General features: G+C 54.5%; 6 protein-coding genes across 6 annotated transcripts; 3 read left to right on the top strand and 3 right to left on the bottom strand.

The window, feature by feature from the left end:
• Nucleotides 1-1033: 1033 nt before the first annotated feature.
• Nucleotides 1034-2150, bottom strand: TRIREDRAFT_108482 (uncharacterized protein; the record flags this gene model as incomplete). The annotated part of the gene is made up of 4 exons (XM_006966226.1): nucleotides 1034-1076; nucleotides 1171-1391; nucleotides 1446-2066; nucleotides 2133-2150. 4 exons carry the CDS (start codon nucleotides 2148-2150, stop codon nucleotides 1034-1036), a joined length of 903 nt encoding a protein of 300 aa, XP_006966288.1.
• A 582-nt stretch (nucleotides 2151-2732) lies between these two features.
• Nucleotides 2733-3107, top strand: TRIREDRAFT_108481 (uncharacterized protein; the record flags this gene model as incomplete). The annotated part of the gene is made up of 3 exons (XM_006966327.1): nucleotides 2733-2810; nucleotides 2893-2924; nucleotides 2984-3107. The coding sequence occupies 3 exons, from the start codon at nucleotides 2733-2735 to the stop codon at nucleotides 3105-3107; spliced, it is 234 nt and encodes a 77-aa protein (XP_006966389.1).
• A 3214-nt stretch (nucleotides 3108-6321) lies between these two features.
• Nucleotides 6322-8469, bottom strand: TRIREDRAFT_22589 (uncharacterized protein; the record flags this gene model as incomplete). Its single annotated transcript, XM_006966149.1, has 5 exons — nucleotides 8151-8469; nucleotides 7710-8024; nucleotides 7583-7622; nucleotides 7088-7446; nucleotides 6322-6964 (listed from the first exon to the last, which is right to left on the bottom strand). Exons 1-5 carry the CDS (start codon nucleotides 8213-8215, stop codon nucleotides 6322-6324), a joined length of 1422 nt encoding a protein of 473 aa, XP_006966211.1. The 5' UTR covers nucleotides 8216-8469.
• Nucleotides 8470-9074: 605 nt separating this feature from the next.
• On the top strand, nucleotides 9075-10449 carry TRIREDRAFT_108479 (uncharacterized protein; the record flags this gene model as incomplete). Its single annotated transcript, XM_006966326.1, has 3 exons — nucleotides 9075-9113; nucleotides 9168-9227; nucleotides 9283-10449. 3 exons carry the CDS (start codon nucleotides 9075-9077, stop codon nucleotides 10447-10449), a joined length of 1266 nt encoding a protein of 421 aa, XP_006966388.1.
• A 678-nt stretch (nucleotides 10450-11127) lies between these two features.
• Nucleotides 11128-11418, top strand: TRIREDRAFT_63703 (uncharacterized protein; the record flags this gene model as incomplete). The annotated part of the gene is made up of 1 exon (XM_006966325.1): nucleotides 11128-11418. The coding sequence occupies one exon, from the start codon at nucleotides 11128-11130 to the stop codon at nucleotides 11416-11418; it is 291 nt and encodes a 96-aa protein (XP_006966387.1).
• A 1192-nt stretch (nucleotides 11419-12610) lies between these two features.
• On the bottom strand, nucleotides 12611-14676 carry TRIREDRAFT_108477 (glycoside hydrolase family 13; the record flags this gene model as incomplete). Its single annotated transcript, XM_006966225.1, has 5 exons — nucleotides 12611-13121; nucleotides 13206-13544; nucleotides 13628-14030; nucleotides 14129-14396; nucleotides 14476-14676. The coding sequence occupies 5 exons, from the start codon at nucleotides 14674-14676 to the stop codon at nucleotides 12611-12613; spliced, it is 1722 nt and encodes a 573-aa protein (XP_006966287.1).
• Nucleotides 14677-14973: the final 297 nt, after the last annotated feature.

Below are 14973 nucleotides of genomic sequence, written 5' to 3'. Positions count from 1 at the left end.
TGTAGGCACATGTATGTGACTCTTCAAAAAAAAGCTTCGTCCAGAAGACGAGAGAGCATGTGTACACGAGGAACTGCGCAACAGCTCCAAGCAGAATGCAACCACTCCTCCGACATGGCGCTATAAATGGCCTCGTGCTACTTGCATCTCACGACTTCATATGTGTACATGTAGCCAAGAGCCGCAAGCATCCTGGGTTGCTGCCCATCCATCGATCTGCATCGAGCAAGGCACCCTGACACCCAAGCGAATCAGCGGATGCTGTCCGGCCGCTTCGATGCCAGTCAGTTTAAACTGCATCAACCGGCTGCAGGGCGTCGGTGAAGCCGAATTCAGCAATGAATCTATCTTGCGGGGCAACATAGTCTCGCAAAAGGCTGAGCGCCGCTTAGGCATTGGATGGTAGTGGTGGGTTGATTGTGCCCGTACATGTACATGTATGTAAGTGCCAGGTTGAGCTGAGTGCATGAGCTGGACGAGATGGATGCGCCTCAGCCGCACGAGCGGTTGGCTGGCGTCCACTCAAGGCTTCCACGTGGGCGCCCTGGAGGCACCCATCAAAGACGGGGAGCTATTGTTTAGGCAGCCTACATGTAGGTATAGACAGCATGATGCTAGCAAGCAATGCCACGCTTGGTATAATAGTAGTACGAAAGGGGTGGTGTGTTTTGCCAGGATTCGAGGCTTCTGGCGAATCTTGCTGCAAGCAGCATCGACGTTGTATACTCGTTGCAAAAAATGGAGTTTAGATGACGACCAAGCATTCATCGGTATTAGAAGCATTGCCGCAGATATACTCTATGGAAAAGGTATCTGGCATCGTGAAAAGAGTCAATATGCGATATCAATCAACATGAAGTAAGCTTCTTCTAGTCTAGTCAAGGGAGATGGGCAACCGTGGCAGCCACTCCTCCACCATCCATCTACATACGCCAACAGCTTGTATCACCTTTCTTCGTCACCGATATTTACCTCTGAGCCATCTTTGCCATTCTCATACCTGAAAAGCCTTGCTGCGTCATAGACGGCTCATCTAGATCTTGGCCTTTGGAGCCTCAAACTCCACCTTGTTGGTACTATGTCAGAGCGCGGCAAAGGTGCCCATGGTTAGCATCGTCCTGACATCATCACCTCGCCAAAGATCAGGAAGAAGGGGCTTGGACAACGTACCACGTGCCAACGTTCTCGAGGCCGACCTCGACAACGTCTCCATCCTTGAGCCAGACCTGCGGCTTCCGGCCCATTCCAACGCCTTCGGGAGTGCCAGTGAAGATGACGTCGCCAGGCATGAGAGTCACCCCGCGACTGAGGAGAGATATCGTCTTTCGGACACCAAAGATCTGGTCGGCAGTGGTTCCGTTCTTTGTTTCACGAGTCAGCTTGATGATGCACTAATCACATCGAATTTCTTCGTTGTCAGCCCAGTGGGAGACAAAGTCACATACCTGGACCGTCTGTCCGTTGAGCTTCGTCCAGATCCTGAGATTCTGGGGATCCCTGACGACCTCGCCCGTCACAATGGCCGGCCCAAACGGCGCCCAGCCGTCAAAGCCCTTGCCGTGGGACCACTGGCCCCCGCCGTTCTTGATCTGCCAGTCTCGGTGAGAGACGTCGTTGCCAACCGAGTATCCAAGCACATAGTCGAGCGCCTCGGCCTCCGTCACATCAGAGCACCTCTTGCCGATGACGATGACGAGCTCGCACTCATAGTCCAGCCCAGTATCCTCCTGCGCCATCAACGGCACGGGGATAGGGTCAAGGGGGCCTGACAGAGCGGTGACGGGCTTGTAGAACAGCACGGGATACTTTGGCTCCGGCAGGTTGGATTCTTTGGCGTGTTTGGCGTAGTTGAGCCCCAGGCATCGGACCGTCTTGACCTGGGACTGCGACAGCGGCGAGAGCAGCAGACGCACGCCGACTTCCTGGTCCGTGACGTGATACCTGCCAAAGATGTCGCCCTCGATGATGCGGGCGCGCTGGACCTTGGCCACGTCGGTGACGCCTTGGGGCAGGATGGCGTCGCCGTAGTATGTGCGGCCGTCCTTGGCCAGGAAGCGGATGAGACGCTGAAGATGCTGTTAGTCCAGTCTTTTGCTTGCTTGTGTTGTGTGAAGCTGTGAATGTAGACGTACAGTGAACCTGCCGGACATGGTGACGCAACGAAGAGACGCTCTGCGATGCCTGCAGCAAACTTGAACGCTGTAGAAACCAAAGGCAGCTGTATTGACAGTAGTCGAAATCAATCAAACACGACGCAACGCTCTATGAGAATGATTAACGGAAGAAAATCTCTTTATCCGGCATCGCCATGCCCATCAAGATACTACGTAGCACAGCACCTGCATGCTACTCCCCAGATCGACGCGGCTGATCATTTACCCTCCACTCTCTCTCTCTCTGTCTCCCTTTCTCTCTCTCTCTCTCTCTTTCTCTCCATCGGTCTCCGCCCCCCTGGCGCCGAAATCCCCCCACGCAGCAAGTTGAAGCTCTCCGGACATTCCCCAGTTTGGCGGCTGAACTGGCTGGGAAATATTCCACCAACGATGAACCGATGATTTGCCAGCTTCCGGACTTTCAAGAGACCTTCAACCTTTCACCAGCAACTTTTTTGTTCCCCAACAGCGGCAATTCACGGCGCAGACAGGACTTGTGTTTGCGTGTGAGAGAGAGGTGGTAGCACTGCAACTGGAATCTATCGCCTTGCAAAACCAACAGTCATCAAAATAAACATCATGCGTCTGTCAGGCTTGCAGAAGGAGGTGCTGGCGCTGTATCGCCAGTGCCTGCGCGAGTGCCGAAAGAAGCCGCAGGTGTGTACAACAAGCAACAAGTCTTGCAGTTGCGAGATGCAGTTTTCAACTTGCCTATATTTGTCACTGACGCCATGCACAGGACACGCGAGCTCACTTTGAAAAGTTTGTGAGGTAAGGGGGGAGCTGTTGTTGGGCATCATCATGGGTTGAAGCTCATCAGCCTCCCGCAGGGCCGAATTCTCACGCAACATCACCATTGAAAAGCGCGACTTTGCCGCCATCGAGTTCCTGCTGCGCAAGGGCCATCGCCAGCTCGACGTCTACTCCTCTCCTGGCATCAAGGATATCAGGTAATCAGAGTATACAGAGTATCTCTCGCCTACCTACCTTAGGTAGATACTCGGTGCATCTGGACCTGCACCTTGAAGCATCGTCCCCCCGGCAACTCCGAGATACGTGGGCGCCTGCGTCACGATGTTATCAAGACACCAAAGCACCTCCCTACCTATGTTCTACTCCGGTATCTGCGATGGACTCACGGGCAACAGCAGTCGAGTCTCGTCTCGGCCTCTACTGCTCACTTCTTCATCCGTCTCCCGTCGCTCCTGTCTCCATCAATATGCCAGCCATCATGGCTCTTCTCCCCTCAAAAGCTTATCGTCCATATGACAACATTGCTGCATTACCTTCGCTTCATGCCTATATCACCGCCGAAGCAACTTCTTTAGCTATCGCAACAAAGGACTATCGTCGTCACTACTCCCCCATCAGCTTTCCAGTAGCTTCATCGCGTCAAGCTCTCATTATCGTTGACCCTCGTTTCAAATGGCTACATTAGCAGCTATCCCCGAGGCGGCCTCTACTTTGCTCGATAGGAACAGGTTTCGCTTCCGAGACAGCGCTGCGACGGCATCATTCCAGAGGCTGCGGCCGAAATCTCGTGTTGTCATTCTCTCTAGACGAAACAGCCGGGCGCCCACTCCAATCAGCAAGGCCTCTCCTCCCCCGACGTCTCCTGGGTCGGTGTACAGCAGTGATGTTCGGCGAGCTTCTGAGCAGCACCATGCAGAGTTGCCGTCTTGCGAGCCGCCCATTCCGCCTTTGGACCCTTCTCGTCGCGCTCAGCCTGATCTTCGCTCGACATATGACGGAGCAACCTCGTACCAAAGAGCTACTGTGAGGTCTATCGATGAGGTATCCTCTCTCGACAACGCGTGGGAGCCTTCCTCACCATCCATCGATTTGGACACTTTTCCGCTGCCGCCGGTGATCAGACCTTTGGGCGTGCCCAGCTACGAGGGCCCCCCTAGGGTTTTGGCTGCGAATCGCTCACGCAATCCTGCATCAGCACCGCCAAAATCCGCGTTGCCGACAAGCTTCGCCAATGTCAATTTCTCGCCTCCAAACACCAGGCGGAGGCCTCATGTGGGCATATCTAGGAGCCCACGTTCTTCGCATAGTTTTCTCGATGGTGCGGCCGACGTTGCGAGCGCTTCGAAACACACTTCCATCGACTCGGCTCTTGTGGAAGCCATTTCGCGAAGCGTATGCCAGCAGCTCAGCCTCTTCAACGCCATATCAAAGAAGAATCAAGAGAAGCAAGATCCACGGACGTCCAGAGAGGCACCCCCTGGCCGGCACGGAAACCATTCGAGGGTGTATGACAAGCCTCTTCCGTCCACGGCTCACGCAGAAAGACAACATAGGCACCCACCAAGAGCCAGGAATCCGCCAACAACACCAACAAAGTCTAGTATATCGCTGCATACAGTATCCGAACTAATGCCCTTTCGCCCGGAATTCAAAGCAGCAGGACTGGCAGTCACATCAAAGGAGCAGAAGCGCGGGTTTCCCGCGTACATTGCAAGGCTCATCTCATCAAAGCCACGCCAAGGACGAGTACATCCCTCTCGTAGCAAGCATTCAAAGGTGCCAGGATTCGACGGCCCCAAGGACCAATTCTCGAGCGGGAGCTCAGGAAGCGAGATATCATTTGCCGTCTCACAGGACATGGACGAATGGAGATTGGCACTGATCGAAGAAGCACCCGTTCGGAAGCAGAAGCGGCGGCCCGCCAAGGAAAAGAAGAAGAAGAAGAAGAAGCATAGGCGGCGTTGGTTTCCCTGCTTCCGCAAGGGCGATGACTCTGCTGCGGATGGGGACGCCTTGTCGAGATTGTCAAGGGACTTACCTCCAACACCCCCTCCCAAGCCCACGCCTCTCAAGATGTCCCAGCGTAGTGATCGAGGAAATGGTTCTCGACCAAGGGTCGATTCGATTCCACGCAGCCCGCGTCACAGAAGCATCGCGGCAAGAGATGCAGATCGGGGAGCATGCGATTTCTGTCTGTACAGAGAACCAGCAACCGGTCAGGGCTACCGTGGAGGCCATTACGACGGCAAGGGAAGCTCGCACGAGCATTATTGCCTGCGGCAGCATGGCAGGAGGAGAGCGCAGACGACGCAAAACCCCCCTGCCCGCCATCTCCATCCACAGGCAGGCCAGAGCCACCAAAGACCGTATCAAAGTCTCCCTAATCACAACTTGAGAAGAGACATCAAATCGAGTCATCCTCGTCCAAGTTTCGATCCTGATCACATTGGCGTATGCTGCAGGGGTGGTCGCGACGTCTCCAATCAGGCCAAAGCGCCACCCAATGTTCCCGTGAGAACATCGTCGGTCCGAGAGAGCCTTCCGCACTCGGAAGACGGCCGCCGAGGCGACGACGTCGGCGTAGTTGATCGAGATGTACTCCGGGGCCTGCATATAGCCGCATCCGCAGCCTGTGACGAAGAAGTGGACGCCTTTGTGCGGAACAAGACTGGCTTGCGGATACGTCGGTTTCTGGCAGACTTGATGGTGCTGGAGACGCTGCGTGACGGAGATGCCGATCAAGGCCACGGCCAGGGTGCGAGGCGGAAGAGGGCAACCTTGAGGCAATTGAAGCAGCAGGTCCGCCGATCTCGCGAGATGAGAGGTCCTGAATCCAGTGCTTGATGGGATAGAGTGTCCTTTGGTCTCAGGGTCGATGTCTGCCAAAACTCATGGCGGGAGGGAGTAAAAGCCACACTTCTCGAGCTTTTGGGTATGATGCAGATTGGAGAATGATGGCTTATATATGTATATGTATTTCCTGCTGTCCACTTCGAATCATTGCAGTAGAGGTTACCTGGGCTGATCTGTCTATTCTTATGTTTTGGCTATTGTTATAATACGAAACACAATTCCATGTCAAGTTGAGCGCTCACTCGTTGGCATCGTGCTGTAGGAGGAATCCATCGTCAACTGCTGGGTATATTTCATTTGACAGCCAGAGTTACTACCTACCTACCTAGACACAACCTATCCTAATGTACCAAGGGCGGGATCCTTTACACGAGCTCCCCAAGCAGATGACCGAGCTTGATGGCGACACATATCGCTCCAACCATTTCATAACATCATTCGTACACCTGCTCCAACGGAAACGTTTCTCTCCCTTCCTTCCCCCGATACCCCAACGAAAACAAAACACACGCACCAAAGAGAGCAAGACTTTTTTTTTCTTTCCCAAATTCACACACCCCATTCAACGCACCTCCGGATGCACCAAGCCTCCCAGGTCCTTGGTCTCTTCAAGGATCCGCCTCGCCTTCTCCGGCGAGACGCGCATGTCCTCCATGATGAGCCGCACGCCCAGCTCGGCCACGAGCACCGACTCGATGAACATGGGCACGCCCCTACCGGCAATGACCTTGTCGCGGGCGGCCTTCTTCATGAGCATGTCGCTGAACTCGCGGACGAGGTAGTCCGTCATGGCGTTGAAGCCGCGCGGGCCGTAGTAGCCCGGGATCATGTTGCCCTGCTTCTTGGCGGTGCGCTCCTGGCCGAGCTCGATCTTGTCCGCGAGGGCGGCGCGGTAGTGCGAGGCGCCGCCGTTGATGATGGCCAGCAGGTGGTCGCGGTGCTTGGCGAAGCGGGCCTCGAGCTCGGGGCCCCATTCGACCTGCGGGTATGCCTTGGATTCCCAGGTCGCCATGGCCGACTTCTGCTTGTGCGAGGTGCAGAACCTCTGCTGGCGCTCGACGTTGAGGCGCTTGCCCTTTGAGAAGTCGGCGAGCTGCTTGGAGTCGACGGCTGCGCCGCACCAGGGGCACGGGGCGCTCGTGTCCTTTTCGCTGTCCCTGGAGAAGACGGAGCCGAGGGAGCTGAGGGAGCTGCTGCTGCTGCTGCTGGAATCGGAGAGGTTGCCGTCGTTGGCTGTGGCACCGTTGTTGTTGTTGGCGGGTTTTGTGAAGACGAAGTCCGAGGGCTGTGCGGGCGTCACGAAGCTCGGTGCTGGCGGCGATGATGACTTTAGCTCTTCTTCTGCTGCTGCTGCTTCTTCTTCGTCGTCGTCGTCGGCCTTCTTCTTCTTCCTTCCGCCTATCGGCTTCTTTCTAGGAAGCAAAGGGTTGGCCTTCTTCTTGAGTTTCGAATTGAAATTGGTAGCAAAGTCGTCGGCTTCATCTGGGAGGTCTTTTGGGTTGTTGAAGCTGAGAGCAGGGGTATCGTCATCGTCTGCGGTGTCAAATCTGCTCTTTGGCGGATAATGTAGTAAGCGTCTCAGTGGTCGGATAGGAGAAGGCTCAGGGCTACCGTCCACGATGAACTGGGAACTTTTCCGGACCGATTGGCCAGGGCCAGGGAGCGGGTGAGGAGGAAGAACATTGGGCTTTGGCTCGTCTGGGACTATACAACGTCAGTCATTTGGCGGTATACAAGCAGCGGGGAAAGGATGCAGTGTGCGAACCTCTGAGCTTCCGGTTCGCCTGATAGGTGGCGCTCTTCTTGCCAAAGGTGGCCTTTACCTTGGCCTGCTTCGTGAAGCCGAGGTCGTCGGTGAGGTGGCTGGCGGAGCGCGAAGGCAGTACAGGTGCATTGACGAAGGCGTTCTTCTTATTAATATTCTTGTTGTTGTTGTTGGGAGAGTCAGACTTCCTCTTCCTCTTCCTACTTCCCGCCTGTGCCTCCTCCTCGGATTCCGGCTCTGTGTTTGTGTCTTGGCCTGCAGATTGACGGTCTCGTCTTCCACCTTCTCGGCCTTGAAGTTTGAAAATGGTAGGCTTGATGGCGCCTCGACTAACAGGACCATCTGAGTCCGAGCTATCGCCAAGGAGATCGTCGAGCTCAGCTTGGGTCTCTGTGTGTTCAGCATTCTCGTCGTCGTTGTCGTCATCGTCGTTGTTTTCGAGGTCGCTAGACGCGAGAGGTGGCGCGGTTATATCTTCTTCTTCTTCTTCGTCGTCATCGCTGCTGGGGACAGGGTCTGGAACCTTGAGCGAAGAGCGCCGACTTCGAGTCTTGGGCTCCGGTTCGGGTGCCGTTGTCGCTTTCGCTGCGGTTGCTGTCGTGGATCCGTTCCTATTCCTGACCGACTTGAGCAGCGGCTGCGGCGCGTTGCGGACGCTCAAGCCTACTCGTCTCGCGGGCTGAGGACGCATGATGCCGCTTCCTCTGTACCTCGCAAAGAGGGCACCTCCAGGATCGACGTGGCCTCGAACGAAGCCGCAGCCTGGTTTTGTTTATGCCCGGACACGCCCAATGGCCGTGAGCCCTATGTCTCCAGGACCTGAAATGCCGCTGCTAGACCGCCCGCCTGCGGCACCTGGTAAGATTTGAGGGCTCTCAGCAGCCAATTGCGTTGCGAGGCAGTGGGAGTCGTGGCCGGGCGATGTTACACACGGCGCGTCCTGGACGACGCGTGCGTTATTGCGACTTGGAGGCGGGATGGCGTCGTTAGTTCAAGTTGGGTACAAGTCGGCCAGTTCAGGCTGAGTTCAGGTTGGTTGTCTGGTGTGGGCGGCCCATCGCTATAAAGCTTGGATATCGCCTTTGCGGGGTTCTTTTTGCATGGGACAGCAACGGCAGCTGATAACAGCAGTTGATACCCTGGAGCTGTGCAGCTAAGATGTTGTGTAGGTCTGTATCTTGAGTAGATGGACGACTCCTTTTACTGAAGAGATTAGTTGACATTTCTGAAATACATACCTTATTGTCAGTGGAGGTGTTGTGAAAGGGTACATATCAGTATCAGAGCTGGAAGGCTTTCGCCATGAAGGTCCCTTTAGCGCCCCGCGATAATAGCACCAGACCAGCTGCAAGGCTGTCAGCGCCTGTACTTACAGGGAGGTGGTGACCCCTGGCAGCAACCTAGGTAGAGACCCGGACCTCGACTGTCAATATTCCATGGTGGAAAGCTCTCATCTTTCAAGGTTCCATCATCTCGACAGCCACCACTCACAATTCTAAGCGGGCTGCACCTCTTTCAAGCCTGCTCTGAATCACATTCCGCCGCTCACTATGGCGCTCAACCGCAAATACGCGGCGCTGCCAGATCTCGTATGCTCTCCCGTGTCAGACACACCGCACCTTCACACTCTGACCCGCCCATAGGACTCTGCGCCAGACATCTACGAGACCCCAGAGCTCACAGACGACAACTCGACGGTTCCGGTAACAGCTCCAGCTGCTCCCTTTCTTGGTAAACGGCAGCTAACGACATGAACAGACGACCGCGGCTCGGACCCATTCCGACGATGAGTTCTATGGAGAAGACGACGAGTCACAAAACATCTCGCGGTCGAGGTTGCGCATTGACGAAGCACGCTCTCGCTTCTCTCCAGCCACCATCGACATCAGCGGAGCCGACTTTTCAGATCGCGTGGACGGCAAGCGACGATCGTACAAGGCCTCCAGTCGCCGCCAACGGATACTGCAGGATGGGACAGAAGAGCTGGGAGATCTTTCGGACGATGACGATGTGGAGAGCCTGGAACGCAAGATTGCTCGTCTGAAGCGAGAGGTAGAAGAGACCAAGGACGAATACGCCAAGCGAAAGGGAGCTGCGGCCGGCGAGGCTGATGGTTCTCCGGACGACACGAGGCTGGAGTCGCTAAGCCAGACGCTGGACGATCTCTCTAGGCGCTCTGGCATCACGAGCATTCAAAAGATTGAGCCGACAGGCTCTGGCGCAAACGAGCCAGTCACGGAACCACTCGAAGCCGGGCCTACGTACACCATCACCTACGCGCCGACGTACGAGCAGACGCATGCTCTCGCCAAGGCGGCGGATTTCGATCGCAGGCTGCTGATCTTGGAGAGAAGCCTCGGCATCAGCTCCTCGTCCATAACAGAGGCCGGCGAGGGCGGGCTTCCTCGGGCAATCCTTCCCACTCTCGACTCGTTGGAAAAGCAGATCTCGACGCTGTCGCAGGCCTCGACTGCCAACCTGGACACCATCAGTCGCCGAGTCCGCGCACTAGCTACCGAGCAGGACAAGCTAAACGAGTCGCGCGAGAAGGCAAAGGCTCTGCGGGAGGAGCTTGGCAAGCACGCCGGATCGCCGCCGACGGACACGTCTGAGCAGGAGGCCAAGATCAACGCCCTGTATGCGATCCTGCCGGCCATTGAGAACCTCACGCCCATACTGCCCCCTCTTCTCGACCGCTTGCGATCGCTCCGGGCGATTCACGCCGATGCCGCAACAGCAAGCCAGACATTAGACCAGATCGAGAAGCAGCAGGCAGAGATTACAGCAGAAGTCAAGCTGTGGAAGGAAGGCATTGAGAAGCTTGAAGAGACTGTGAGCAACGGCGACAAGGTCATGAAGACGAATGTAGAGGTCATGGAAGGCTGGGTCAAGGACCTGGAGCAGCGACTAGAGAAGTTGTCATAGATGCAGTTGCGATTACTTGTCTTGTTACCATTTTGACACTGCAAGGAAATGATACCCAAGATTATGAGAAGCCCTTCCGTTACCTGACGCTGGAATCTCTTGTAATAGGTAACAATATCAATTGAAGCTCCTGAAGAGGCTAGTATTTTACAGTACAGCTCCAATCATTAGCGCCCGCTATTCAGTCCTCGATTTCATTGGGTTGAATGCCTAGGGCAGTCGTGTGGAGACACTGACGATGGATATTTAAAGCCTCTCTGAACCGCACCCAGTCATCTTTTTTTCCCTTTCGCTTCTTTCTCTTCATCACGATTCTTCTTCCAGAACAAGATACAAACTGTTCGCCAAACAGGATGTTGTAAGTGCAAATTCTCCCTTTTGCAGCTCGCCATCCTACTTTCTAGCATGATGTCAAAAATAAACAGCATGTATTACCTGAACTACATTGATGTTATATTTTATCACCAAGATCTCTGATCCTAGAACCTTTCTCTTCACCTTTTTGTCTCCTACAACTCCATGTTGAGAAGCATCTACGCTAACAGACATTGAACACAAAAGCAGCAGCTAGAATCTAATAAATATTTCCTATTTTTCAATAATCCCGCCTCAATCACAAGTTCTCATCATTTATTCTCCTGCTTCACGTAGTTCTCCTTGATCAAAACCACCCTCGTCATGACATCATCCGCACCCAAACCCCCGCGCGGCCACTTCAGCATCCTCTACTTCGCCAGCGCCGGCTCCTTCACCGGACGAGACTCCGAGAGTCTGCCCGCGCCATTGCCCCTTTCGAAGCTCTTCTCCGAGCTGGAGACGCGGCATCCCGGCTTCAAGGCCAAGATTCTGGATTCGTCTCTGGTGACGGTCAACCTGGACTATGTAGACGTGCCGGGCGAGGGCGAGGAAGGCCCCGTCATCCAGGAGGGCGATGAGGTTGCCATTATTCCGCCCGTGAGCTCTGGCTGAAGGGGGAATCTTCTTCGGCCTTTGCTTCCTTTTTCCCCCCATAAATCCTCCAAGTCTTTGCGGGTTTGTGATTGAAGTTGGGGAAAGAGTTTCTTCACGTAAAGACGCGCCGGGACGTCTTCATGAGAGATTTTCAGGCGAGTCCTGCTGCCGTGGAGAGAGCAACGGATCGCGCTCTGCATCATCAGCTCTGCCGCCTCGCTCTGGGAACAACACCTGCTTCCACCGAGGAGCCCAGCCCCAACTCATCACTTTACGTCCTGAATTCCGCATTCTCCGGACCGTTAGCACCGCCGCCGCGATAATCGACACCGCCGTCAACGTCGCCAAGACGGTCACCACGATTGCCAGCGCCATGCCAGAGGACACGTCGCATCCGAGAGGCCTCGTCCTGATCTCCCATCTTTCATCTGGATGCGGACAGATGGTCTTGTCAAAGGCCGGTGCCAGCATTGGGATGGCGGCTTCATTTGGCACGCATGACCATGTCTGCCCATTAAAGAGCGTCAATATCCGTTCTTCGGGAAGAGATGTAGTATATATAGATATAGTATAGACTTACATAGGGACACCAGCTGCAGCCTTTGCTGTTGAGGCATCCTCCGCACGCCTGCTCAGCCCAGCATCGCCGGAAATGCTCATCCGCAGTCTCGGCGGCTGAAAAGTTGGCTTTGAAGGCCTCGTATGTACTCATTTTATTTTTATAAATCAATACGTAGGGATGAACAAAGTCGACTTGGGAAATGAATTTGCGAGCTGTAAATGAAGCGAGTTTGTCGTTGAGGTTCAGACTGCTACTTTTCACAAGACACTGGGCAAAGACGACAGACTTTCAGGGCCATGGAAGGGATACAAAGGTAAGGTAAAAGGTGCAATGCGGGGAAACAAAAGAGATGGAACGGAATAAAGTTTCCATGGCAAGTAGCAACGTCAGCCCATAAACACATCCGGAGACGGATAGGGTATGAGCCACACTCTCGTAGCTTCACTTCTACATTACTTAGGTCTCTTGCAAGTATACGTATCCCAATACACCAAGAAACTCGATGTGACGAGAGCAATCAGAGACTCTTTAGCTTTTCCCTACATCTATCATCTGATTGATAGAACCAAAGGATCGTAATGTAACGTCTAGATCAGTCCATGGCAGCAGACCAACTCATCAACTGCGTAATGGCCATCGCCATTCATCTCAAAGCAGCACCGCAATCGCCTCAAGCCCAGCCAACGACATCTTTTCACCACTCACCTCACTCAGCGTTCGATCATGCGTGCTCAAAAGCACCTCCTTCGGGACATCCCCCACAGGAATCTCCCACTCAACCTCGTCAAGCGAGAAATTACACACAACCAGCGCCGCCACCGATCCATCCGCAGCCCTCCTCCTGTACGCAAACACCTTTTCGTTCGGCTCATCGACGAGCTCAAAGCTACCGTACACAAACAGGTCCTTGTGCTCCTTGCGCGTCTGCAGGACCCGGCGGTACGTGTGGTAGACGGATCGCGGGTTGCCCGTCTGGGAGGCGGCGTTGACGGCCTTGTAGTTGTCGTTCACCCGCATCCAGGGGTGGGTGCTGGTGGTGAAGCCTGCTTGGGGGGACGAGTCCCACTGCATCGGCGTGCGGGCGTTGTCGCGGGACTTCTTTTGGTATTCTGCCTTGACGAGCTTTTTGGTCTCTTCGTCGGCGGTGTCCTTGTATAAGCTATGTGAAGCACGATGGCCTCTGATCAGTAACACGAAATTCGACCGAGCTCCTTGTGATGCTCATCCAGTATCAGCGACTTACTTCCAGTGATTGAGGCAGTCGACGTCTTTATATTCCTCAATGGGCCACTCCTTGGGGACGTTTGTCATGCCAATCTCCTGTCCCTGGTATATAAACGGCGTGCCCGCCTGCAACACATGGAACAGGGCAATGAGCTTTGCGCTGGCCTCGCGGTGCTCGGGGTCGTCGTATAAGAAGCGGCTGATGACGCGCGGCTGGTCGTGGTTCTCCAGGTACAGGGCGTTCCAGCCGTTGTTCTCGTACATGAACTTTTGCCACTTGTTGACGACTGTCTTGAGCTTTGCGAGGCTGTAGGTGCCTGGGGAGAACTTTCCTTTCGGGCCGTAGTCGAGATCCATGCTGGGTTTTTGGGAGTTAGCTTTGGTGTCTTCAAACGACTTCCAATTGTTGGGCTGATGGGCTCCTTGGGGAGGGCCTCTTACTGTTCAAAGTGGAAAATCATGTTGAGCTCGCCGCGGTCAGCACCCACAGCCTTGATCAATTCCTTCTCGTCCTGCACACACGGCATCTCCCCCACGTTGAACGCATCATATTCCTTGAGGATAGCCCCCAGTTCTGCCAAGAACTCATGGCAGCGAGGCCCGCAAGCATAGTACTCGTGCCCCTTCAGGACCGGCTTGTCAGAGTCTGGGAAACGCTGATCCTTGCTGATGAAGTTGATCACGTCCATCCGGAAGCCGTCTATTCCTCGGTCGAGCCAGAAGCGCATGACGTCGTGGACAGCTTCGCGCACGGCCGGGTTTTCCCAGTTGAGATCCGGCTGTTCTTTGCAGAAGAGACGGAGGTAGTACTCGTCTGTTTGCGGGTCGTATTCCCAGGCGCTGCCTTGAGTTGTAGCAGTTGATGTCAGAACGAACCCAGCAGTACATTCAACACTTTCACATCACCTTTGTGAATCTCTTCTGTCGTCATGGCGGACGTACCTTGGAAGTGGCTCTCCCAGTTGTTGGGGGGTTGCCGATTGCCCTGAGCATCGTATCTGGGAGGACGCCAGATGTACCAGTCTCTGAAAGGGTTGTCCTTTGACTTTCGTGATTCCTTGAACCACGCGTGCTGATCGCTCGTGTGATTCACAACCAGGTCAAGGACGAGCTTCATCCCTCGTTCATGCAGTTGATCTTTGAGGGCATCGACGTCACTAATGTCTCCGTAGATGGGATCGATCTTCTTGTAGTCGCTGATGTCGTATCCCTGAGCAGCTGCTGATCAGAACAAACATTCTCGAGGAGGGAGTCCATCAACATGTAGGGTAGGGCAATCTCAGACGAACCATGTCTTTCTGAGGGCTCTCGAATATGGGCGACAGCCATACTATGTCGACGCCGAGGCCCTTGAGATGGTCTACGCGTGAAATGATGCCCTTGATGTCGCCGGTGCCGGAGCCTGTGGTGTCTTGGAAGGATGCCGGGTAGATCTGATACACCGAACTCTCCTTCCACCAGGTTTGGAGCTGTTCCGTGGTTGAGCCCATTGTCGGCACCCTTTCACAAAGGACTGGTATACGGTAGGATGTAATTGATTCAATGTAATGACAGAGGATCAAGTATCAAGAGCATGAGAGAAGCTTCACACAAGGGCATTTCTATGCCTCGTTCAGGCCAAGTTGAAGAAACCGCAACTAAAGCGGTTATGCGGGGGGGATTCGCGGGGAACGGAATCCACTGTAAGAGCACTATGTCGTCGCCATCTCCATATAGTGGAGGTGGTTTCATCATCTCACAGCAGAAGGCATGATACATCATTCGGAGATACTACAGAAGCACCGTGG

Source organism: Trichoderma reesei (genome assembly GCF_000167675.1).
Source record: "Trichoderma reesei QM6a unplaced genomic scaffold TRIREscaffold_12, whole genome shotgun sequence".
Lineage (NCBI taxonomy): Eukaryota > Fungi > Ascomycota > Sordariomycetes > Hypocreales > Hypocreaceae > Trichoderma > Trichoderma reesei.
The sequence above is the reverse complement of the archived record's forward strand: the minus strand, read 5'-3'. Positions and strand labels throughout refer to the sequence as shown.